This window comes from Poecilia formosa, unplaced genomic scaffold, assembly GCF_000485575.1.
Source record: "Poecilia formosa unplaced genomic scaffold, Poecilia_formosa-5.1.2 Scaffold156, whole genome shotgun sequence".
NCBI lineage: Eukaryota > Metazoa > Chordata > Actinopteri > Cyprinodontiformes > Poeciliidae > Poecilia > Poecilia formosa.
This window is the reverse complement of record NW_006800095.1, coordinates 249,350-276,273: the sequence shown is the minus strand read 5'-3', so window position 1 is coordinate 276,273 and position 26,924 is coordinate 249,350. Positions and strand designations below refer to the sequence as shown.

Below are 26,924 nucleotides of genomic sequence, written 5' to 3'. Positions count from 1 at the left end.
TTGGTAAGATTTTGTGTTTATTGCAGTGAAGACAAACAAACTATTTCAAAAAGTTGTTTTTGGTTGGGACAATTATGTTTAGTTAGTGGGCTGATCAAAATCATTCCAAGAGCCACAAGTGGCCCCTGTGCCACAGTTTGGACCCCCCTGATACACCAGTAAACAGCTGCTGCTTCCTGTGTTTTTTCCTCATGAATGCGCATTACCGTCTCTCTGAAAACAAACATCAGCCTGAATCCACAACACGCAGCATACCACGCCTTTCTCCTCCTCCTCCTCTTTCTCCTCCGCCAGCCTTTGGCTTGGAAACATAATGTGATCAGCATGCCAGTGGAGGCCCATCCAACCAAAAAGTGGGAGTGCTCCATCCCGCGAGCCGATTGGCTGTCCTGACACTAAGCAGATTGAGGGAGCAGTCTGCAGATCTGGGATTAGAGGTGGGTCTTTATGCATGCTGAATTGTGTTGCTTCATTGCAGGAGGCCTTGTTCTCACTTCACCCTGCAGGATTCACCAGAAAAGACTCATCATTAAAAACTCGACTTGTCTGCCTCTGTGCCTCCAAAATGGTTGTTCCTGAATCTGAAGAATTGTACCACCCTCCTCCTGACCTACAAAGGGATGCACATGTGCCTGATTTCAGCTCCTATGTGGGAATGTACAAGAAGTCTCTGGAGAATCCAGAAGGTAGGTCAGACTCCCCACTTCTCTGAGCCTCTATATCCCAAACCGTTTCAGGCTGAGGATGATTTACCCCACTTAACAAACACTCAAGAACCAAATAATCTTAAATTGACCCTCAATAACACAACATGGAGATTAAAATATTAGTCTCTTAACTAGAGTACCCAAAAAATTGTACTCAAGTAAGATTAGCACTACTTCAAAATATTTTTACTAAAGTAAAAGTAAAAAGTAGCTGTCCAAAAAAAAAAAATTACTCAAAAGTAAAAAAGTATTTGGTAAAAAGTCTACTCAAGTACTGAGTAACTGATCAAATTATCAATCATTTCATATTTAAAAATTACACCATCAGATGGATCAAGTAGAAATTTTGGTATTGTAAGGACAAAAATGACAATAATTCATTTAAGTAAAATAAAAAAATTTCCAAATCAGTTTCTTTCAATAAAAAAACTTATGAAACTTTAACAAAAACTACAGGTGTGTGTCTGAGACTGGTGGATTTTTGTTTAAAAAATGTTTGTTTTTCATGTAGAGAACCCGGAAATTTTAGTCAAGAGTAGTGATACTTCATAATAAAATCACTTGACTACAAGTAGAAAGTACACCATATTAAAAATACTCCTAAAGGTACGGCATTTCAAAAAAGTTACTTAAGTAAATGTAATTGAGTAAATGTAACTAGTTACTACCCAACTCTGCTCTTAACTCTCTTATTGTTTGTTGTCTTTGTTCGTCCTAATGAGAAGTGCACTGTAAATGTGACTGGTCACAACAAAGCCATGAATAAATCGACTCTGGGTGTTTTGAGTTGTTTATAGATTCTGAAAATTTGGAGTCTAAACTTTCCAATTATGTCAAACACACGTAAATTAAAAAATAAATCTTGTTGTGGGCATTAATATTTTATTTGTAATTTGGAAGCACAATAAAAGAAAAATAAACTTTCGCTGCTTTGGCACAAACAAATATCTTCTGCACCATTAAATATAAAAATTATCCATCCATTTCTATCAACTGTATTTATTTGTTGATTAAATCTGTTTGATAGACACAACAATAACTTCTGACTAGTGATCAGAGCATTATTAGCAAGCGAAGTCGTAAAAAACAAAGAACAGTTCTTCTCACCAACTGAAGACACGTTAACGGCACAGAGCCGTTCAAAAGAATCGAATCGTTAGCTAAATTACACATCTATACTCCCAGAAGGTATAACTTAGCTTTCTCCGATCAATTAAGTTGTTTTCTCTTCAGTTTGTCTTCTGAGTGACCCGCTTTTTTAGCCACTTATCGATTATTATTTTAAAGACAATCCTCTGGTAAGCTAGCTGTGGCGTCGCACTTTGAGCTGACGTCACGGTAAAATAAACGGCCGTTTACGCGCAGTACCTCGACTACCACTAGGGGGTGCCCGCGGACTACCGCAGTTTGAAAAAGACTGCTGTATTTCAATGCATTTCACCCTAAAACGAGTCTTAAAATGTGAATTTATTTCAGCGTTCTGGAAGCAGGTTGCAGATGAGTTCTTCTGGAAGAAACCAGCCACCGGTCCAATGCTTCAGTACAACTTTGACGTGACAAAGGGCAACATATTCGTCAAATGCATGGAAGGAGCCAAAACCAACATGTGCTATAACGTCTTGGACAGACATGTGAGGGAGGGGAACCTCGGCGAAAAGGTCGCCTATTACTGGTAAGCAAAACATAATAATAAAAAAACCCACTAGGGTAAAAAATATAAAGGTACTAATTTGAGCTTTGTCAGATATTCCAGTCAAAACCAACTGCTGCCAACTACACTGGACAACTCCTTAGCAGCAGCAGGAATGTCGGCCACAGTTTCAGGGTTTTAACAGTTTTGGGTTTTCCATTATAGTTTATTTCATTGTCACTTTCTGTGTAATTTAATTAATTTTAATTAGTTTTTAGAATGTGCTTGCTTGTTTTTATTAGTTAAATATTGTTTATATTGACAGTAAATTATTGCGATCAACGATAATATTGATGTTTTGAGACTATTTTCAAGTAATATAATGGTAATAGTATAACAACACGGACACATTCTCAAAAATTAATAAATGTTAGATTCTAATTAATATTTAACACTGGAACTGGAAGACATTTTAATTATCAAAAATTAACAAAACAAGTAAAACAACAAACAAAATTAATTATAAAATGACTGTAAACAGCATTGTCCGTCAAATAAACAGCTAGGTGAGGCCAAACCACCAGACTGAAGACTTTTGCTATCCAGTTTTTGGTAGAAAGATAAAAAATAATAAATAATGCAAATAAAAATAATTAAATGTGTTTTGATGTATCATGTGATTAACTGAATTATTGCAACCGGAAACTATTGTTTAGTTTCAGTTTAGCGTTTATTAGCTATGTTGGTAGATTTAATTTTTTCATACTTTGGTTCATTTTTAGGCGCAGAAGTAAAAAAGTAAACGTTTTGTGATTAATCACACGTCGGGAACAAACACTCAACAGTATTTTTATTTTAAAAAAAACTATGCAATTATTGTTGGCAGCAATTATTATTGTTGCCAGAGTCAGCGTTAACCAACTGACTGGCGTTTTCTCCCAACTTTTGCTGCCGCCATTTTGCGGACTAGCGTAGCAGCCGCCAGCAGTAATTTGCCGACTTCTGACATAAACTGCTTGTGTGTGAAAAAGAGAAATAATATCATAAACATCTACAATTTCAGTAAGTTTTAGTTTTATAGTTCCAGTTAAAATTTTTGCCCATTAATTACAATTTTCATTTAAGTTAACAAAGTCGTTTCATCTTCAGTTTTTGTTATTTTGTTAGTTGTAGTTGCTTAGTTGTTCCACTTTACATTCTTTTCAGCTTTTTATGTACCTGCTGTACTTTCTATTGTTTCTGCAACAATACATGAAGGCAGATATTTGCTTTGTCAACTGCAGAAGCTTTGGCAAACAAGAAGCAGTTGCTCTACCAGATCAGCAGCATAGGGGTTCAGTGGAACATGACCACGCTGCAGATCATCCAAGCATTTTAATACTGTTTGCACCAAACAAAACAAAACCCACACATTATATGTGCTGGCTGCAAACGCTTTTCCTGCACAGTTTCCAGATACGTAGAACGGTCGATCTGCTAGCTTACAGTGACTGCTGCATGGTTTGTTTTGACCATCATCTAAACTGTTATGACTGAAGGTTGGATTTTGATGACAGAAAGTATTTAAATATCTGATTAAGGGTTTGATCAGACAAAACAAAACAACAAAGGGAAGTGCAGAAATGTGTAGGAAGACGTTTAGCTGAAAAATATTCCAGACATAAAGTATTTTGATTCTTTCATAGCTATTGTACCTTTAATCACATGAACAAAACACTTTATACGCAGATAAAAAGAAGTGAATTTAATTAATAAATAAATGAATTTACAACTCGTCTCTTGTATCAGGCTTTAAAGAGTGATATACAACTACAGCACTAGATGACTAGCTGTCTACTTGGCTATCTAACTAGCTAGATAGCTAAATAGATAGCATGCTAACTTGGTATCCACCTAAATTGCAATCTAATTATCTGTTTAGCTTGCTACATAGAGCCGTCTAACTATCTGTCAATTTAACACTGCAAATTAGCTAGCTTTCAAACTAGACATTAGCTTAGGTAGCTAGCTGTATGGTTAGCCAAGCTACATATAGACATCTATTGAAATGAGGAAAACGCTAATTACAGTACAGCTAGCTAGAGACTTTTTAACTTATTAATCATATTTATTAACATTTATAGTCTTAAACCAACTTACATTAAGCTACATCATTATGACAAAATTGCTATAATTTGTGTAATTTAATATCAATACCAAGCATAACTATATAGAGGAAGAAAATGAGACTGAAGCAGGACAACAAATGACAACATGGTGCCAAATTCACTACATTCACTCCCAAATTTGAGGTGTTTTTTCAGATGAAAGCAATTTTTAGTGCAAAGAGTATTTGAAGAAAGTTATGGAAGGGCATCAGTTGTTTAAGGATAAAAAGAATGGGTCAAATAAATAATGACATTATTTCCGTTATGTAACAGTAACACACTAACTGGGCTACTGAACATATTTAAATAACAGCTGCTTTTATTTTACTGTAAAGTCAGAAAGTTTGAGACATGTTACATCCCATCACCGATTCCTAATTTATTCCATCATATTTTCAGCCTGATTGTTTTTGCAGTGCTCTGTCCTACATTAGAGTTTTACTATGAATCTGTCTGCTGCCTTGCCAGGCATAATGACAAGTGATTTTGTAAATAGCTGTCCTGACAAACATCCAAGCCAAATATAGACTTGGTAACAACTGGACCTGATTGACTCCACTATGAACTCCACAGCTCTCACAATGCTGGACCGCACTGCGTCACCATTTTGGTAATTTACGTGTTTTATGTGCACTAATGCAGTTTCCTGACTAATAGATGCTGATTCTGTCCCTCTCTGGCTCAGTCAATATAATAAAACCTCTATGTTTTCAATGAGTATTCAGAGTAAATCTTACATTATTTTTGCCAGCACACAGGATCTTCAGAATGCTTCATGAATCAATACAGAAATAATCGTTTTGTTGTTTTTACAGGGAGGGGAACTCACCTGAACATCACACGACCATCACCTACGGCCAGATGCTGAGTCACGTCTGCCACTGTGCCAATGTGCTCAAGAGGATGGGTGAGAAAGTCACCTCAGCAAAATTCTGTACAATATACTGGATTTCTGACAGTAAATCAATGTAATGAAACTCACATATTGAATGTAACCTTAAAGTAACATTAAACTAACCTACATTTTTGTTGCTTTTACTCTGCTTCCCATTGCTATTTGCTAGCTAGAACACCAGTTAGGCATTAATTAGTTTATCTAAATAATGTAAGTGTCTTATGTCAGAGGCCTTTTCAGAATATAATATTTTTGAATTAAATTTGAATTTAACTAACAACGTAGATATGCTTCTAACTTTCTAGCTACCTAAGTAATGAGATAGCTAGCTAGCTAATTACAAAGCTTGTGAATCATTAGCTATATAGCTAGATATAACTATAATAAAGCTAATTACATTGAGTAATTAGCAATCTATCTATTTCATTACTTAAATAGTTAAGTACTTAGCTTGCTAGCTTTACACATGTAGTGATAATTTATATAACTAGGTAGCTATATAGCCAATAATATAGCTAACTAAACATAGAGCTAGGTAAATGCCATGCTAAATTGCTGGCTATCAACATTAGCAATAATTCATCCACATGTTAAAATAAATTGTATAGCGTAAAGAATGTAAATCTATCTAAGAACAGATAGCTATCTGGCTATCTACCTAGTTTGATATGTAGCTAGCTGTCTACCTAGCTTAATCTGTAGCTAGCTGCCTAGCTAACTTAATATGTAGTTAGGTGGATAGCTAGCTAAGCTACAGACCATCAACAGTAGCTATAAACTGTCTGAATATGTTATGTTATTATTAATTTTATAACGCAAAGAAATGAGACCAAAATAACTTTTTAAATTTTTTTCCACATTTAATGAGATAAACATGATGCACTACTAAACTGATAAATCTGTGAGGGGAATAATGTAAAAGGATTTAAAAAATAAATAAACAGATACTGTTTGCCATTTGATCCAATTCTGGCATTCAGTTTTCTTGGCGAGAAGTCGATCAGCAGCCCAGATCCCAACTATTTGTTCTCATATTAAGCTACAGTCATAATTCAGTCTTAGCTGAACTGTTCCTCTGACAGACTTTGTTTTTAAATTTAACCCTTAAAACTTAAATAATCATGTTTCTGTTTGCTTAACCAGGAGTGAGAAAGGGAGACAGAGTGTCCATCTACCTTCCCATGATCCCAGAGCTCGTCTACACCATGCTGGCCTGTGCCCGGATAGGAGCCGTCCACTCCGTGGTGGTGAGCATGGCCGCCTGCTCAGGCTGTTAAAGGAGCAAGAAAACATGGAAAATACACACAAACCTCCTCCTCTGGCTGGGTATATGCTGATTAAAAAGGCTATTTTAAGCGTCCATAGCTAGATTTTGTCCTAGAAGAGGACAAACCCGTAATTACCAGAGTGGAGGAGCAACAGACTTCAGTTGGGTGTAAAACTGCAGGGCGGTGAAAGTTTTCTATAGTTTCATATTGATTTATGGTGAAACTATAGTTTGGTGGTGAAACAAATGAGTTTGTTTTCATTTAGAAAACAAACTCAGACTCTGGTAAAGTTATGTTTCCTGTGCATGGCTGAAAACTATGAGAGAAGACCAGGGCCGCTGAAAAAAAGAAAGAAAAACAGATTTTAATCTCACAGTTCAGAGAATTTTGATTTAAAAATCAGAATTCTGGTTATGATCTCAGAAGTCTCAGAATTTTGACATTAAAGTAGAAATTCTGAAAGTAATTTAACTCTGATTTTAATTTCAAAATCATGACTCATTTCAGAAATCTGACATTAAGTTTGCCTGTCATGATAAATTTAGCTGAACAATAAATTTCCCCAAAACTTATTGCATTAAACAACAATATTGCTGTTTTTGAGACCATTTTTGAAGTAATACAATCATAATGTTGGAAAAATAACGTAAGAACACATTCTTAAAAATCAATAAACTTTAAATTATAATTAACACTAGAACTGGAAGATATTTTAAATATTTAAAATAAACAAACCAAATAAATTATGACGTTTCTGTAAACAAAATTATCCTTCAAAAAAAGGGCTAGTCGATAACAAAATAGCAGACTGAAGACTTTTGTTGTCTAATTTTGGTAGAAAAAGAAAAAAAGAAAAACAATAAATCATGCAAAATGATATAATAGAGCTTATTTTAGTTTACCATGTGATTAATTGATTTATTGCAACAGGCCTTGTTGCTCTATTGTTTAAATCAAATTAAAAATCAGTTTTTCTTCTTTAAAAATCACTTTTCCCTCCTTCCACGAGAATCCAAATATAAACTTTTGGTCTCGTTTTGTTTTCTAAAGACATTTCTGCTCCATTCCCACATGGTAAGTTGATGCTGTCCTCATTTATACAAACGACCATGTTGCAAGTTGCTGCTCTGCCCCCATTTCCAGAGAGAAACCCTCCGTTTCTGTCAGCGCAGACTGCCAGCAGTTATCAGCTGTTTTCTCTGTGAATGCAGAACTGACAACACCTGCACTCAGTAAATGGGTCAGACACGACTGGCTGCTTCCAGCTTGGGAAGCTATTTTAGTGATTTAACCTTCCCCGTCCAGGCGTAGGTTAGCGGCTGTGTTAAAAATAAACGCAGCCTCCAAGGTGAACTCTGCGTGACCAACAGAGGCCTGGTTCTGTTGCATTTTCTCCCAGGTTTGAGCCAATATGTATTTATTATTATTGTTCTGGTCGGGATTGTTACTGATCATTATGAATAATCATGAAAGATACTCAGGCGAGTCAACGCAGCGACATTCTGCTGAGTCCAGAGTCTGTCGTGACCTGAAGCGCTGCCATCCCCGCTGAAACTTTACACTCCATGAACTGTCAACCTTGGCCTGAGAACAAGATGGCAGCCGTCTAAAGGAGCAGCTGGCGGACGGACGGATGCGGTTACTCAGCTATAAATGGAAATAAGAGAATGTCATCTCTTTATTTATATAAATAAAGGCCTGTGGGTCAAACTTAGATCAAAAGTATTCGCAGGCCAGAAGAAGAAATAAAGAATAAAATAATCAAAAACAATAGTGATAACTATATTTATCTGTTTATAATAAACTAAAAATGTAATATTTTAAATAAGCAAATATGTTTTGTGGGAAAAGAGATGAATGTTAGTGGCATACTAAAAAAATAAATTAAATAATGAGAATAAACAGTAGAATAACATCTACTAGTATTATGAATATAAAGTAATACGCTTTATTAGGAGAATAAAGTCCTAATATTATGACTTTATTCTCATTTTATGACTTTAATCTCATAGTTTCACAACTTTACTTTTGTCAAATTTCGACTTTATTCTCCTAATATTATGACTTTATTCCTGTAATGTCATATAATTTTTAATTTTCTTAGTTTGGCTCTAATCCTCAGTCATATAAATCACTGTAGACAAAAAAACTTAAGCTATCAATTGACCAAATTTAGTCTATTCTCAGCAATAAGAACCAGATAAAACCAACAGCTTAAGGCAATAAAGTCTCAGATTTGTTTCATCCAGCAGATCTAGATGTCTGTAATTAGAGATAAAAATAAGATGTGTGCCGATTTCGTTAAAAACTTAACTTCTTTAGAGATGCAACTAACAATTAATGTAGTAATCGAGCATTCTATCGATTATTTTTTATGATTAATTGATTATCCTGATGATTAATTGATTATCCTGATGATTAATTGGTTAATCATATTTTTAAAAATCCACATTCTGCAGATTTTTTATTTAAACATTTAAATTTCTTATAAAATACTTGAAATACATCCAAAGATCCAAACAAACAAATCATTTGATTCCTTTTTTAAATAAGAAAATAAACATATTATTACCAAAAAGCCAATGATTCCTTTAGTGAATGCTTGACTTTTTGGTGTTTTGGTCTCAACTAGCTAATTTTGTTTACAGAGACTTCACAATTCAGTTTCTGTTGTATTGTTTATTTATTTTGGATATTTAAATGCCTTCCAGTTCCAGTGTAAATTGTTCATTAGAATTTAAAGTGTATTGATCTCTAACAATGTGTTCTTGCATTATAATTCTGCCATTAGCATTATATTAGTTGAAAATGGTTTCAAAACTACAATATCATAATTTAACGCAATGACTTCTGGGACAATTTATCGTCCAGTACAATTAGTTACCGTGACAGGTCTCTTGACGATTATTTCAAAAATAAATTATTCACGATTAATCGCGATTAATCATTTCAGAATCATTATTATTCTTTCAATTAGCCCATTTTTGAAGGACAGTTTTGTTTACAGACTTCATGATTCATTTGCTGTTGTTTATGCTGTATTGTTTATTTATTTTGGATATTTAAAATATCTTCCAGTTTAATTCTAATATTCATTAGAATTAAGGGTTTATTGATCTCTGCGTAGATGATTGCATTTTGATTATGCCATTAGCAATATAATTTGTTTGAAAATGGTTTCAAAACTACAATAACAGTTTACCCCAAAAACTTCTGGGGCATTTTTTTTTCCTAGTAAAATTTGTTATTGTGACTGACCTATTGACAGTTATTTCAAAAATCAATTAATCATGATTAATCGCGATAAATCATTCTAGTGTTCTTCTTCTTCTTCTGTTCAGTTTGCAGGATTCTCCTCAGAGTCTCTGTGTGAGAGAATAATGGACGCCCAGAGCAGCGTTCTGGTCACAGCAGGTACGGTACGCTACAGTCCTGCTGCAGCAACCCGCAGGCTGCAAAAACGACACTCATCTGTTCGGTTTCACACCTCATCATCTGCTGCACATCCCTCACCCACAGATGGTGTTTACAGAGGAGACAAACTGATCAACCTGAAGCAGATCTCCGACGAGGCGCTGGAGAAGAGCAGGGAGAAGTAGGTTTCCCAGTTCCCAGCAACCAGCCGTATTTACATAAGCCGCTGCCGGTAATGGGACGCAGAGTGCAGTCAGCTGCTATCAGAGTGGCTGCAAACAACAGACCGCCAGGGTTTTAGATTACCAGGTTGCCGGGCAACATGGAGCACTTAAATCCATCAGGAAAAGCCCGAGCTGCTTGTCTCCAATGGGAACGAGCGCCGGAGAGGGACGTGAGCGAAAAGGCAGAGCGAAAAGGCAGAGCATGCTGGGAAGGGTTATCAACCGAGGGACACAAAGAGTCATAGGTGCAGATGTGGGTTTGAGACAAAAGACTGGAACAAAACCTGAAGCAGATAAAAATACGACTGAGGCGAAATTTCAGGCCCTAATCAACTGTGTGTTGCATGTCGTGCATTTTATTTGTCAACATTACAGCTGCAACTACTGATTATTTTAGTTATCGATTAATCTGTCTTTTATTCTGACGATTAATCAATCGATCTGATGATTAATCAATTAATCGGATATAAAAATTTACATTCTGCAGATTTTTTATTTAAGCTTTTTTTATACATTAGAAATAAATTAAAATATTCAAATAAACAAATAATTTAATTCCATTATTAAAGAAAAACATTTTGTCTAAAAACAACTGAAACTTGCTCGACTTTACATCAGTGTTTTTTATGTTTTGTATTAAATTATTTATAATTGGAAAAATTATAAATCCAACTATAGTTGAAATTAAGAATAACATTAGAATAAAGTCAAAATTAGGACAATATATTACGAGAATAAAGCCGTAAAAATATCAGGATGGTCATAATATTTTGAGAATAAAATCATAACATTACTAGAATTAAGTTGTATAACAAAGTGGAAATGAAACAAGAATAAAGTAAATTTTTAGGATAATAAAGACGTAATGTGAATTTATTTTTGTATTATTTCCACTTTATTCTTGCCTGACTTTATTCTCATAACATTCTAATGTTATTGTTGTATTTTATATTATTTATATTTTCTTAGCGTGGCCCTAATAATCCGAGGTAGCCGGATTGTACATCAATAGGAGATTTTTTTAATTCTAATTTCTTACAAAAACTGAAGCAGGTTAAAACTACGCTGCTTCCAAAGCCCCAGCAAAAAGCTGAAATTCCTCATAAATGATCAGAGGCATCGTGGATATAAATGAAACTGAAATTATCTGACAAATCAAAATGAAACTGAATGTTAAAATCTTTGAAAGCAAAGCTGCTTGTTTGCTCACATCCTTTTTCTTTTCTGTAATTTTCCTCACAGAGGGTCGTCCAGCATCACCAAGTGCCTGGTTATAAAGCATGAAGGAGTCAGAGCTTCATGCAACAAACTACAGGTCTGCATGTTTCAGCTTCATCCTTTAAAACTGAGCCACAAGGAAACATTTAGCTGTGATAAAGTGAGCTTCTTCTCCGTGCACAACCCATGTGAAAAACATCGTTTAATCTCATTTTACATTTATTAGCGTGACATATTTGGCTCATAATAAGAAAAGAAAAAGAAAAAAATTACGAGTCATTATGAGAACAAATACAAATAAAGCTGCATGAGAATGAAGTTGAAATGATACAAGAATAAAGTCAATATTGCAGCTTTATTCTGGTAATATTTCAACTTCAAAATAAGACTTTATTCTCAGTACAATTTTATTCTTGTAATATTATGACAACTTTATGCTCGTACAACTTTATTCGTTGAATAAATTTTATGACTTTATTTTCATAAATGTTACTTTAGTCTCTTCATTGTATTTTATTTTTCTTAGAGTGGCCATGATATCCTGTCACACACATTAATTTCTACATCTACTCAAAACCATTAAATCTCCCAGAAAAACCTTTTAAGATTATTTCTAGCCATTTGTGGCTGCGTGTTGTGATGCCTAATCAATTCAAAACATTTCCAGTTAAAAAAACAAGAGCGCATTAAAGCATCAGAACCAGTTTATCGGCCATGTTTGTTCACACAAACAAGGAATTTGGCTTTAGACGTTTAAGCGCTCAAACATTTTGAAATAAATAAAAACTTCAGAGAAGGATAACGATATGGATGCAAGTTGATGAATTTAAATGTCGAGCAGGTTTGTGTTTTGTGAGTCCAGACTCCGTGGGACTCGGAGCGGGACGAGTGGTGGGACGAGGCGATGAGCGACTCCTCTGAGGACTGTGAGCCTGAATGGCTGGACGCCGAAGATCCGCTCTTCATCCTCTACACCAGCGGCTCCACTGGCAAACCTAAAGTAATGGATCTCGCCAAAGTATCTTTCCACAGTTTGTCAAACTAATGTCAGAGTTTAAATGGGAGCTATTACGCGAAAGCACGGCTTCTAGAAACGGCCCCAGCGCTTTAAAAAACAAACAATCCAGACACTTTTTGGCAATAAGTTCATCTTTTTGGTAACACTTTATTTGAAGGGGTGTGCATAAGACTGACATGACACTGTCATAAACATGACATAACACCTGTCATGAACATAAAGCAGTCTTTATGAATGCTTATGACAGTTGTCATGAAGAGTCATTCGGTAAATATTGACACTTTTAATGCAAAGTTGCTCTAAAAGTTGCATTAAAAGTCCATTAAAAATGCCAACGTTGCATGATTTAATGCAAAGTTGGCACTTTTAATGGACTTTTAATGCAACTTTTAGAGCAACTTTGCATTAAAAGTGTCAATATTTACCGAATGACTCTTCATGACAACTGTCATAAGCATTCATAAAGACTGCTTTATGTTCATGACAGGTGTTATGTCATGTTTATGACAGTGTCATGTCAGTCTTATGCACACCCCTTCAAATAAAGTGTTACCATCTTTTTTTGGCTGTTTCAAAAAGCTCAGGAATGTAACGTCACCTAGCAACCCCAGCAATGCCCAGCCCGTTACCTAGCAACCAGAGCTCCAGCACGTTTGTTCAGCTGGCTTTACCGCTGTCTGCGCTGAACAATGGCTGCTGGAAAAACAACGATTCTTGTTGGTTGTGCTCTACCGCTTCTCCAGGACGCTACAGAAAACCTTGATCTGCCTCTCGTTTCCAATTCAGACTACCTCTTTAATCACAACAGGGTGTCGTCCACACCGTCGCCGGGTATCTGCTCTACACCTTCCTCACCTTCAAGTGCGTTTTTGATTATCACCATGACGACGTGTACTGGTGCACGGCAGACATCGGCTGGATCACGGGTCACTCCTACATAACCTACGGCCCTCTTGCAAACGGCGCCACCAGCGTCCTCGTGAGTGAACGTCAGAGCTTCGCCCCGACGCCAGAGTTTCCGCTCCCTGCGGTCTAAATGTTGTCGTGTGATTCCAGTTTGAGGGAATCCCAGTCCACCCGCATGTGGGCCGGTTCTGGGAGGTCATAGAGAAGTACAAGGTGACCAAGTTTTACACGGCTCCCACCGCCATCCGCCTGCTGATGAAGTACGGACTGGAACCGCTGCAGAAGTGAGCCGTTTAACGCGCCTCTTTTTATGGAACAGATTCAAAATTTATTCACTAAATATTAAATTATAGTATTTTTTATTGTTGGTTTATTTATTTAACTTGATAATGTTAAAACTTTTTTTCTTCATTTTTTGGTTATTTTCTAACCTTGTGATAATAATCGGATCATAATCTTGGTTTTCTCTGCTCTGAATACAAACCACTTGTTAAGAGTTTTATTTCATTTAAAAAGTATTTTTGATTTTTTTTATTGAATATAAAATTTCCATTTTCTGTTTATTATTAAATGACTTTTTCATCTTCATTAGTCTTATGCATTTATCTTTTTTTACTTCATAATACTGAAATTGTCTCATCTATTTTTTTTTAAACTTTTTTATCAGCTTTTTAACCATTTAAACATTTACCATTTCTGTTTTCTGCTAATTTCTTCATTTATTTCATAGTTCATTTTATTTTTGGTTTCTGTTGTTTTCTTTATTTTTTTGGATATTTGAAATGGCTTTCAGTTCCAGAGTTAAATGTTCATTAGAATTTAAGTTTTTTTTTTTGAGTGTGTTTTTTCATAATTACTAACATATTACGTACTTCAAATTGACCCTAAATCAACAATATTATCGTTTATCACAGTAACTTCTGGAACCATTTATCGGCCAGCAGCAGTTGTCATGGTGACAATATGAATATTACATATTGAGTAGATATAATCAATCAGTGTCAGTTTTTCAGGATTTTCTTTATGTTTCCAGGTACGACCTCTCCACCCTGAGGATTCTGGGTACTGTGGGCGAGCCGATCAATCCCGAGGCGTGGCAGTGGTACTACGAGACGGTCGGCCAGAGGCGATGCCCCGTGGTCGACACGTTCTGGCAGACGGAGACGGTGAGCGGATGCTGAATATTTTGGCGCCGTATTTTCATCCTCCGTTCAGTTTCCACTGTTCGTATTGATGCTTTTTACGGCACCTTTGGTGTTTGAACGGTTAAATTAAGATTCACCTGGATTCCCACTACTTGATGTCATGACGTCAGCTGCGATTCGTTATGTTATGGTCGTTGTGTCGATGTGTCAGGGATGTTTTTGATTCTTCTGCAGGGAGGTCACGTCTTGACGCCTCTGCCTGCCGCCACGCCTCTGAAACCAGGATCAGCTGTAAGTGACACGACTTGCTCTGATAAGTAAAATCTAAATGTTTAAAAGAGACGGAATATTACGCCAATGTTCATGAACTGCTTTGAATTTTTCCACATTTCTGCAATATTATGAATCAAGTAAATTAACCAAACATTTTTAACATTTTTTCTGTAAGATATTTCTAAACCAAAAATTTTAAATATATTTACTTTATTTAACAAGTGCTTCCATTAGCTGTTGCTAGATCCGACATATGGCAGATATTTATGTTTTCAGAACAGTTTCAGTTCAGGTTTTCATTGTTTAACGTTTTTCTCAAGGCAGCACTGGGAAGCTCTGGTTGTTCAGATCAAAATCTGGATGTTTTAGGAGCTAAAAGCAACTTTAGATCTTCAGCTCTCATCCGTCTTAATTCACAATGAAGGTCTAATTAAAGAATAAATGAGGATTCTTCATATAATCAAGAAAATTACAGACAATTCTAAGCGTCTTGTTAATGAGAATGTTAAATAGCAGTGTCTTCAGTCAGAGGCTTCTTCTGATACGCTGTAATACAGACTGCTACAGGAGATCCTTCAACTCTTGAACCCTTTCAGGCCCCACATCCACTGGATCAGACGTGATGTATTTCTGGGTTTAAACCAATAAAAAATAATAGGGATTTTGTCATTTCAATGATTCTTGTTACTGATTAGTTTCTTATTAACCAATAAAATTGAATTTTTAAATTTTAACTTGATATGAATGAGCTTCAGGCATATCACTTGCTCCAAAGCGTCATTTTTACATCAAAATTATAAATTTGAATTCATGGAGCCTAGTAAAATTGGCTACCATGGTAGTATTTGAATTTATTTTGAAAATATTTTCAATCATTAAATTGTAGGTTATTTGTCAGCATTGAATATCCAATTCCAATTGGTTTATTCACCACAGCTTAATAATTTAGTTTTCCCATGTAAAGAAGAAAGTATCTAATATTTTACAGCTTGTAATCTCATGGTATTTCTTTTTTATGAGTATAAACTGTCAGACTTTCTTAAACTACTTGATTTTTTTTCCCATTTAGTTCAATGCTGTAGGGGAGTAAAAATTAGTTGGATAAAATATTTTTTGCTGTAGATGAAATTCAGGTTAAAGAAACCTGCATAACAAGAGTCGCATTTAATTTCCATTTGGGATTAATAAAGTATTTTTGAGTTGAATTTAACTTAAAGGGGGACTGCTGAATGAAAGAACTGAGTTGTCTTATTTCATATTTCAGACGTTTCCTTTTTTCGGAGTAGAGCCGACCATTTTGAACGAACATGGAGAAGAAGTGGAAGGCGAGGCTGAAGGTTATTTGGTAAGCTTCCCAGCAGAACCAAACCATTCTGGCTCTCAAATCTGACTTTTAAGAAAGGCTTTCATTTCCGAATTTAAAGCTAAAATCTTATTAAAGTGTGAATTTAAATGTTGTGCATGAGTAAACGCCTCTCTCTTCCTGTTGCAGGTTTTCAGGAAGCCCTGGCCGGGAATAATGCGCACAGTTTATGAAAACCACGAACGCTTCGAAAACACTTACTTCAAGAAATTCCCTGGCTTTTATGTGACTGGTGACGGTGAGTCGTCAAAATAAAATGTTCCCGTCAACCGACTACACATCTCCGTTTCTCACAAGGTCACGGATGTTTGGTTTTTAAAGAGGTGATGCAGCTTGTCTTCTCCTCTTCAGGCGCCAGGCGGGATAAGGACGGATACTTCTGGATCACAGGGAGGATAGACGACATGTTGAACGTGTCGGGTAGGTTTCAGAAAGTCACACCTTTCCTCCTGTCGACCTTGTGCTCAGTCTGACTTTGGCTACACTCACAGAAGACAAATGTGAATTCAAGCTTTTCAACAACAACAAAATAATCTGATTTGTGAAACTTTCATATGCGTCTCTAAATCAGATAAGTATCTGCAGTCTGAACAGTTATGTCGCATTTCATCCAACCTTCATGTCATTGTCGTGAGACATGCATCATAATTCGGCACCAGAAGAAGCCAGACGCACTAAATACGGAGGTAAACAATGGCTGAAGCAAACAGAGTTGACATCCTTAGCTAGCAAATGCAAACCATATCAGACATTTTCACAGCAGTCTGAGCAGCCCCATCCCAATCTTTTCACTCCAAAAAGTCCAATCTGTGCCACTTCCATACGTCGGATTAAATCCGATAAATATTGGGAATGCACCGATACAGATGTCTCAGGATTAGAATCAGCCAATATCCATCCAATAGAGAAAAACAGCCTGAATTAACTTTAAATATTTCTTTTTTTGTGCTTAAATATTGTTTAGTTAATGAAATCAAAGTGTTTTTATCCATTTACCACCAAATTGCATTAGTCAACCATTCCAGTTTTACTGTGATTGTGGAAATTCATGCAAAATCAACAAATGGTCATTTTTATGCATAATTTTAAGTTTATTTAAAATTTTCCAAAAAATAGTCAAAAATATTGCTTTGAAGTGATGCCAACTCCCGTCTGTAAGTAGCAGTATATTCTACACAAGTCATGGTCTGCGATCGAGTATTTGCAAGTAATTAAGACACATTTACCATCATGGACAAGTTCAAATGTTGTAAAATTCCTTGCAAATATTCCTAAATTAACAATCTATTGCTAAAAACTACAACAAAAAAAAGGCAAAATTCAGGAGAATTGATTGAAGTGAAAAACTTATGGTGCGTTCAGACAAAACACGTTTTGTCTGGTTTACATTCAAAGTCTATGTGGAGGCGCGTCGAAGGCCCGTTGTGGAGCGACTTGGAGCGTTTGGTGCGTCAAACAAATAGGCCAGCAGTGGAAAACAACAGCCGGCGCGATTTTGATAGATCTACAGACTTTGAATGTAAACCAGACGCGCCAAACGCGTTTGGTGTGAACGCACCTTCAGATATGTTTTCATTTTAAGAAGAACTTATCAAATGCAGAGACAGTTCTAAACATTTATCTGGTTTATCGATATATTCTGGCCCTTTGCGATCTTAACGTGGCAGAAACTGAAAGCGAGTTCGATGCCCCTGCATTAACAGCTCCATCCATTATAACTTCGTTAACAGCTGTGTGACGTCACCGTTCTTCTTCAGCGCATGCGGGCGGGCCGCTCTAAAACCTGCTATCGTTCACACAGAAGTGGGATTGTGTGTTTTTGTGTCGTCCTCCAGGCCACCTCATGAGCACAGCGGAGGTGGAGGCGGCGCTGACGCTGCACTCGGCCGTGTCAGAGGCCGCCGTGGTGAGCCGACCTCACCAGGTGAAGGGAGAGTGCCTCTACTGCTTCGTCACCCTCAAAGACAGCCGGGAGTTCGACAAGAAGATGGTGGCGGAGCTGAAGATGCTGGGTGAGGCTCAAACCCAAACATGGGGACATTGGTGGGAGAATATAGTTTCATGCTCAAATTGAAGAAAATTACTAAAAAAATATTTTAATCATATTGATTTTACTGCTGCCTGTTAATTACTGTATTAATTACTCTCTTCAATAAACCTTTAAATCAGTTTTTCTCAAACTTTTTCAAACTCAGGACCACTTACCCCATTTAACAAACACTCACTGGCCACCTAACTAGAAACTGCCCACGCAATAACACAACATCTTTATATATACAACCTGAAATGAAAGCATTAGTTGCTCAACTCACTGTTTTTGTTCCTCCTGAAGGTGGCGCTGTTTTTTAAATGTGAGGGGCCACAGTAAAACTATGAACAAGTCGACTTGGGACGTTTTGAGTTATTTACAGATTCTGAAAGTTTCTAGTGATGGAAAACACATGGAAATCAAAAAAAGTTCTTCACTACAAGTGTTGTGAGCGCTAGTGATGTTTCAGGGCTATTTGTAGCTTGGAAGCATAATAAAAGAAAAATAGATTTGAGTTGCTTTGGCAAAAATAAACATTTTCTTTCAGTCAGTCAACATGAATAGTTTTATTTTAGGTGTTAAGATGCAGTTAGTCAGCGTGGGGCGCAGCACTGTTCACACATCGTCATGTCGCATTCAACACACTCCCCAGACCTAGATCTGCATTCCTGTGGCTTGCTGTGTATCGTAATAATATTCAGAAACAAAAGTTCTGCAATTCACCCTGAGAAACTTTCCACCAGTGTCTTCAGGTTTTCCTTTTAGTGAACCGGCCTTAAGCCACTTATCCATTATTATTTTTAAACACAATCCTTTGGTAAGCTAGCTGAGCATCACACTTTGAGCTAACGTCATTGTAAATAAACGGTTGTTTATTTGCTGTCCTTCGTGACCCACCAGTGGCCCGCAGACCACAGTTTGAGAAATACTGCTTTAAAGATGTAAAATACAAAACACAATGTTCGAAATGTGATATTTGATGCACAATATACAACATGCAACAAGCTATATACCATGGATAATGTACAATAAATCAAGGACAACATGGAGTAAATGAGGTAAAATATGGAATATACAATATCTGCCAGATTACATACAATGCTATATATATGACTGACAATATGCAGCACACTATATGCGATATATAATACCCGATTCATGATATCTGATATTCAGTTAATACTACTGGATATATTTACATTACTGAGTTTTATAGCCAGCAAAACAGTGAGCACTGACTAAACGTACATCATATTTTAGATTTTATGAATCTAACCAAGATGTATCGTACAAATAAACACAGACTGGCGTTTATTGGACACTGATGTACAGGTAAAAATAATAAGGATTTGAGTTTTCTGTGTTTATTTTTAGGTTTTGATTTTGTGAGTCTCTGTGCTGTCCTGTCTTCCCCTTGATTGTTTCCAGCTGTGTCTCGTTCCCCTGATTACTTCCTGTGTATTTAAGTCCACCTGTTGTCTTTGTCTCTCGTGGGGTCCTTGTCTAACATCTGTCCCTTGTCATATGTCACGGTTGTTTGTCTGTCAGTCGTCACAGTAGTTCTGGGAAGTCTTGTAGCTCCGTACATCAGTTCTTTAGTTCAGCTGCTACCGGCGCCAAGCCTTGCTGTCCGCTCTGCCCGTTCTTTGGACTGTTCAGAGCTAAATTCTCTTCATTAAAACCATCTTTTCATCTACATCCTGGGTCTGCCTGCGTTCTGCCTCACCACCAACACCGCACTTCATGACAATAGCTTCTTTTAACTAGAATGTTCATTTTTAATGATCAATCCTCAAGATCAAATATGTATTAAAAAATATCCCATTTGTGTCCTTGTTGAAAGTTTGGTTCTGTCATAAATGATGCCTGAAAAGATTAAATAGTTAAAACTTTTTATACAATGCAAATTCAATCCAGTTTGCTTTTAATAACATATTTAAGTAATTAACACAATTAGCTCAATTATTATCACTTTAAACCTAAAAAAAACTATTAAACATCTAAAAAACAGATGTTTGTCTTTTCCATTAACTTAAACATACTTAAAAATTAAATCTTGTCCGATAAATCAGATTTTATTCTTTTACTTCTACTTAAAAAAGGAATAATTTAAAATTTATAGCATTTATCTAATTTAAATCAGAACACCGATATGTTTCTTTAATCATTTTTAAGGTTAAATTATATAAAAATATTCATGTTTTTGTAATAATATCTTCTAGAGTGTCCAGAATAAAAGGTTTGATTAATGAACTGATGTAGCTTCATAAACAAGTTTAAAATTTTAATTTTAAGTTCTTGTTAGGTATAAATACGAGCAAATAGTGCTTTTATGTATAAAACAATGAATAACTTACTATCAATAATGTCCTAAAACCGAAACAGAAATTATATTAAGTTATGTTAAAAAATAATTGTTAATTTCTCATCTTTTCTGCGTCCTCTTCTTAGTAAGAGAGAAAATCGGACCAATCGCCACACCAGACTTTATTCAGAACGCCCCAGCGCTGCCGAAGACGCGTTCAGGTAACGTCTGCTGCTTCCTCTTCCTCGACTGTTTTCCTATAAAACGCTCAACTCCTCCTCATCATCCTCCTCTTCTTCAGGAAAGATAATGAGGCGAATCCTCCGGCAGATCGCGCGCAACGAGAAGGACCTGGGTGACCTTTCCACGCTGGCCGACCCCAAGGTGGTGGAGGTGTTGTTCAGCCAGAGGAGCGAGGCCGCCGCCTGAGGAGGCGCTCAGACGTGTAGAAAATAACTTTTAAAGCCAAAGAAAATGTTTTTATTGTAGATTTTTGGGCCAAAATATTACAGATTTTATTGAAGTAATTTATTTTCCTGCTGACACTTTATGTATATTTCCACATTAATCCAGCCATAATAAAGCGTGTCATCCTTTTTTTGTTGTTGCACCTTTATTCTTAGTGGCTAAATGTCGCCCCCATGTGGCAGGAATCATCCTCTGCAGCTGCTGCCTGAAAACGCAGCTCTGCCTTTTCTTGCGCAAAAATGCAGAAAACTCTCCCACAGGCAGTTATTTCAGGGAAATTAATATATGAAAGGGCATCTTAAGGCAAGAGAGTGACATTATTTAGAAATTACAAACTTGAGATGATTTAAAACCGACAAAAAAGAGAAGAGAAAAAGATATTTGTCTCTGTTATGCTTTCAGGAACACAGGAGAAAAGGACGAGAAAACGGAGATGTTGCATCATTACCCCCAGCAGCCAGGCTGCTTGTAACCATGGCAACCGCCTCCTCCTCCTCACATCTTCATCCCTTCATCCCACCCTCCTCTCTTTCTTCATGCAGATGCTTGGTAACCCGGCATCTCTGATCCCGAAGCTGCCGGGTTTTTTTAGGGGAAAAATAAAAATAAAAATCTAGACGTATAAAAATAAAACAAAGTTCAAACATCAGATATTTATTTGAGCTGGAATTTAAATAACATTGAATTAATGAATAAATTAAGTAATTTAGTTGTACTCATTTAATTTAGATTAATAAAGTTTCTATCTATTTAAGTGGCAGCATAAATAAGAACAAAATAATTAAGAAAAAAGAGTTTATTACATTTTTCTTTGGGATCAATAAAGTGTATTTGAATTTGTGTTTGAATTTATACATAAGCTTAAAGGCAAATAAGAAATTGTAAGAAAACAAAAAATAATATTCTGTTCATTTTTAAAGTGTCTCACTTTAATTTTATCTATTTTTTTATTTCTAATTTAACTTTATTTTATATCTTCTTAAATAATCTATTTGAATTTTTCCCTGACATTTTTTTTTTCAACTTGTTCATTTTGTCTTGCACTGGATCTATTTGTCTGGTCCTTCTGGACTTATGTTTTCATTTTTTAATATTTTAAAAATATTTATACCTTTTATTCATATTTTTCAATTTAATTTTTTTAGCCATTTTTCTGTTTCTTTCTATTTAATTAATCTTGAGTGTATATTCACTTTTTTCTCTGATCTGTTCTCTTATTATTTATTGATTTATTAATGCAGGCCTAATTAGTTTATTAGCTTTGACTGTCATAAATACTTATTTACTTTGTAAAACTATATTTTTATAGCCACATCTGCAACAATAATACAAAAAAAACTTAAAGTATTCCTCCTGATTGTTAACATAATGGTGTCATATAGTCACCAAAGTAAAGCTTTAGCTTTGTTTTATAAAGTTGTTAAATATACATCAACTTGTACATTTAATGGTGCAGTATTATTCTGACCCATAATATTCCCCCAGATGTGTGACTTTATGGAAAATGAAAACATTTTTCTGTCTCTTTCTAATATTTTGGGTTTTGTAGATGTCATCTAAAATAAGTTACAATATTCAATAATTTAGTTGCTTCGTTGCAGAAATCTTAAGGATTTCTTTAGACCTGGAGGTTAATAGCGACGCTTCGCTTTCATGTTCCTTACAAATTCAACTTTTTCTTAGCTAATTATTTGTGGCTTCACACTGATTTTAAAAAAAAAGACTCCAAACTGCTTTGTTGCTTCCCTGAAGGATCGTCTCTGTACGCGTGAGCATTTGGGCTGCTGGGCGATGGAGCAGGCGGTGAATGAATGTGCAGCGCTGGATTTGTGCCAGAGCCGTCCGAGGCAAACTCCACAAACAAAAACAAAAGGAGGCACTTAATGAAGGTCCTCACTTTGTTTTCAATCATGAAAGGCAAAGACAGATGGTGCAACCGAACTCACAGCTCTGCTGGGCATTTCATATGTGATCGTTTGATGAAAAGATTAAAACTGCAGCAGAAAAATAAACGAACTTTCCTCCAAAACAAAGCAGTGTACACAAAAAGCATGATTAATTAATGTTCACTCAGAAAAATATGGAGCTAAATTGCAGCCACAAGTTTGCACAAAGTTTTATTTTAAAACTGAAAAGATTTTTTTAAAAGTTTGAACTTAAGCCCATCACAATAAGCAATAAATGAATTAACTGCGCAATAAATAATTTTCTTTTTCTCTATTTCTATGAAAAACTGGATGCCAAAAATCATCTTTGTTCTCATGTAGTCCTTTTTTTTAAAAAAAAAAGACACTTTTGTTTACACAGGCTTCACAATTCATTTTATTTGTTATTTCTGTTATGTTTATTTTAAATATTTAAAATAAACAAAACATATAAAAATATTATATTTTTTCAGTTTCTGTTTTTTTTCTTCAGTTTAAAAAATATTATGCAAACTTTATGGCCCCAACTTAGCTCCATAGATTTCCATTGCAAAGGTTCGCCACAGTGTGGAACTTATGGTAATGTCAAAAAAACACAGTTTCACATTACGGTGTGTTCATAATAATCACAATTAACCCAGGAGTGTAGCAAATGATAAAACATTACATTTTTAGCATCTGAAAGCTGCAAATTAACATTTCAGCTCAAACGTCAGACATCACACAGATCCTCTCAGAGAGCACAGGAACTTGGTGAACAAACTGTCAACTTTATACTAGTGCCTAATTTTACATTACAGTCCATAAACTAAGCCTGGGATCAAAAAATGTATTGAAGATGTCATTAGTAGAAACCAAAGGTTCTACTGAGACTCAGATCACTGGATTCAAAGTCCAGAGTGCGAACCATTACACCATAGAACCACCAAGTTCCATTTTAAGTAAAATAGTCTCAGTTTCAAAGATGCCTACATTGAAGTCGATTGGCAAATGAACCATCATGAAAGAGGAAGGCTCTTGTTGTCTCACTGCACCCCAAGAGATGCATAACCTACAAAATCTGTTTCTGTCTGGTTTCGAACTAGAAACCTTTTGCATATAAAGCAAACGTGATAACCACTACACTACAGAAACTCATGCTCTTTGCAGTGTTCATGGTTGATGATCCAAAATTAGTTAGAGACTAATGTCAACAATGGGCATGGAACAATGTCAAATACTTATACCATAGACAGTGATGTAAGAGTGAGATGTTTCATGTCTAAAACTGATGAATCAATTGGTGCTAAAATACATTTATCACATTAGTGGAGAGCACAGGATGTCTGAAATGTTTTCCAGGAAAACCGCCCTGCTACACGGGAAGAAATTAGATTATACAGCTGAGGAGAAAAACACCACCCCAGCCTCCATGTTGCTTTGTACAGAGGACTGGAAAGTAGCTGTGCTATAAATAAAACAAATGTTAAACTGAACTTTGACTTGAAAGCTACAGAAAATACTGACTTTTTCAGTGTTAATTTAAACAGGAAACAGTTTGTGTTTAAATTAGAGCTCAGAAACTAGAAGCTGCCTCCACTTGTTTATTTCTGGTCTAGGGAAAACAGCGTAAAGCGGCATAGAAGAGCTGAAAAACCTAAAAGACGCCATTTTGTTCTACTTTAAATTGAGTTCGGTGGTGAGTAATTTTTTAGCCAAATAATTAAACTTTAAGTTAAAAGTATTCTCCTACCTAAAGCTAGCAGCCTCTCTGCGGGTCTCAAGTTCTTCAATTTGACTCGCTGCCAGAGCCGGACATGCAGGTTGAGCTCTGATTGGTTACTCCCAAAAAGGGGCGGAGCTTGTCACTCCAAAGCCGACCAATTTAGAGGAGCGAGTGATATGATTGGCTGGTTTAAATTCCAATCTCTGAGCCCCCTTATCTGCCTAGCAACAAAAAAGGAAATTTTGATTGGGTGAAAACCGTTTGATTTCAAATAAGTAAGTTTATGCTTTTTTTATTATTATTATTTTATTTAATTAATTAATTAATTTATACAGAAATAATAAAACACTAAAAACAAATCTGATGTAAAGTTGAATTTCTTTTTGAAAATTTACACAAGTCAGATACTTTTGACTTTTGAACCCGAAAGATTTCAGATTACAAAATTGTAGAAATGAGCTGCAAACACATGAATGATGCAAACTCCAAATAGACAAGTAAAAATGCAAGAGAAAAATGCTACAAGTCAGAAAAGAATGCTGCAATTACAGAAAATAGAAGCAAAATCCTACAATCAACAAAATAACTTCAAATGAAAAATGCTACTGGTGAATTTGTGTTTGTTTTTTATGTTTTGGAGTTTGAATCATTAATGTGTTTGCAGTTCATATTTCCATTTGCTAGCGTTTTGCACCTATCAACCATTATGGAAACAACCAGTGTTGGTGGAAGTCATGCAGAAGTAGATCCAAACAGCTTTATGTTTGAATATAATAGATTATATCAACTGCAAAAACACAAATCAATCAGATTTGTGTAAACATGTATAAATCCAGCAGCTCAGTTTGTTAATTTTAACAATGAAACACAGATTCTCTCTTTCAGTTAATCTTTAGCAAATAGTTACCTAAAAAAAAAAAAATCTAACTTTTCCTGCATGCCATATCTATATGGTGTTTATTTTCTCTTTGCTGCGTCTGTTGGCGCTCTGGGTGTGACTTTTACATCTCTTGGGTCGCCTCCTTCCTGCTGCTGACATCCAACATTAAAGGAGCGGCCGGTCTCCAGATAGCAGCAGAGTGTCTCTGAGTGAGCAGAGGCTTTGCTGTAAATTATTCAGCAGTGGTGAGTTCCTCTCAGGGCAGAGGGAAGTAAAAGCAAAGCGTCCTCTTCTTCTTCTTCTTCTTCTCCCCTCTGCTGACCCACTCAGAGGCATCAGCGGCTCCCAGCCTGCAGCCGGGGCCACATTCATTATTCATTAAAGGTATTCTGGGCCCTCAGCTCGCTGCTTCATCCACTCCATCAATCCCTTTACCCATTTTCAGAAGCTCTCTGCTGTCTTAGTGCTAACAAGAAGCAAATATTTTTCACTTTCTAGCTGCGTTTCTTGACATTTGGGGAAACAAATTGCACAATAAAAACGCCAATTTAGATAAAAAGTTTTGGTGCTCGGATTTGGCGTTTTTTCAGTTGTATAAAAATTGGTTCATTCCTCAAAACTGCAATGTAAACACTTCTTTCGCATCACGAGTCACATGATCAACAACTGGATGTTACTACTGATGGAAACCACAAAGAAGAAGATGACAGGAAGTGGTAACAGGATGACATGTTTCATAGTGACATATCACCTAAATTAAGTTATTTACATGTGATTTTCATTTCTTATTTAATTGAAACACCACAAATGCGAAATTTTGTTTTTCCACATTAATGGAGTACCAATAAAGTTTTGTACACATTTGTAAAGGAAAGGCAGCTAAAGTCCAAAAATCACAAATTTGTAATTGCGGTGTTTTCATTAAAAAAGAAATGCAGTTAAAATCACCTGTAAATAAGTTTTTTAAGTAATTAAAAAAAACACGCAGCGGCATCCTCCAATTACTTCCTGTCTTCTTCTTCTTCTTTGTGGTTTCCACCAGTAGTAACATCTGATTGTTGATCAGGTGATGCAGAAAAAGTGTTTCCATTGCAGATTTGAAAAATAAACCACTTTCAATACGGTCAGAAAAAGCACCTAATCCTAACGCCAAAACTGTTTGTTGAAAAATGTGAGTCCTTTTTAAATAGGCATGTTTCAATTTAGCAAATTTATTTTTGTAATTTTAAATTGTGTAACTCTACAGTTAATGGAAACGTAGCTACTAAGTGCCAACAAGAAGCAGAAATGTTACACTCTGTAGCTTCATTTCATTTACAAATGTACGTAAAACTTTGTCAATATTCCACTAAAGATGGAAAAAACACCAATTTTAAATTATGGTGTTTCTATTGAATTTTTTTT

General features: G+C 35.7%; 1 protein-coding gene and 1 non-coding gene across 3 annotated transcripts; one reads left to right on the top strand and one right to left on the bottom strand.

Annotated features, from left to right (window-relative positions):
• The first annotated feature begins 40 nt into the window (after positions 1–40).
• Positions 41–21,140, top strand: acss2l (acyl-CoA synthetase short chain family member 2 like). 2 transcript variants are annotated; one of them, XM_016677480.1, is made up of 19 exons: positions 41–437; positions 507–686; positions 2,184–2,379; positions 5,300–5,391; positions 6,523–6,626; positions 9,989–10,061; positions 10,167–10,242; positions 11,528–11,600; positions 12,366–12,503; positions 13,330–13,500; positions 13,578–13,711; positions 14,461–14,593; positions 14,807–14,863; positions 16,110–16,190; positions 16,338–16,446; positions 16,560–16,628; positions 18,044–18,220; positions 20,689–20,763; positions 20,844–21,140. In XM_016677480.1, the coding sequence occupies exons 2-19, from the start codon at positions 566–568 to the stop codon at positions 20,969–20,971; spliced, it is 2,007 nt and encodes a 668-aa protein (XP_016532966.1). In that variant the 5' UTR covers positions 41–437; positions 507–565; the 3' UTR covers positions 20,972–21,140. The 2 variants fall into 2 exon arrangements, with proteins under 2 accessions (XP_016532966.1, XP_007564246.1); XM_007564184.2 differs by lacking the exon at positions 41–437 and having other exon boundaries at positions 444–686.
• A 2,856-nt stretch (positions 21,141–23,996) lies between these two features.
• On the bottom strand, positions 23,997–24,069 carry trnai-uau (transfer RNA isoleucine (anticodon UAU)). Its single transcript has one exon. It is a non-coding gene; the product is annotated as a tRNA-Ile (tRNA).
• Between the last annotated feature and the right edge of the window lie 2,855 nt (positions 24,070–26,924).

What these genes read in the sequence shown, in the direction of transcription:
- acss2l (XM_007564184.2), top strand. Translation starts at nt 452, where the DNA reads ATGCTGAATTGTGTTGCTTCATTGCAGGAGGCCTTGTTCTCACTTCAC. An exon ending in GAAAAGGTCGCCTATTACTG is followed by an intron (nt 2,380 to 5,299) that starts GTAAGCAAAACA and finishes TTGTTTTTACAG; the next exon opens with GGAGGGGAACTCACCTGAAC. An exon ending in GCTCCACTGGCAAACCTAAA is followed by an intron (nt 12,504 to 13,329) that starts GTAATGGATCTC and finishes TAATCACAACAG; the next exon opens with GGTGTCGTCCACACCGTCGC.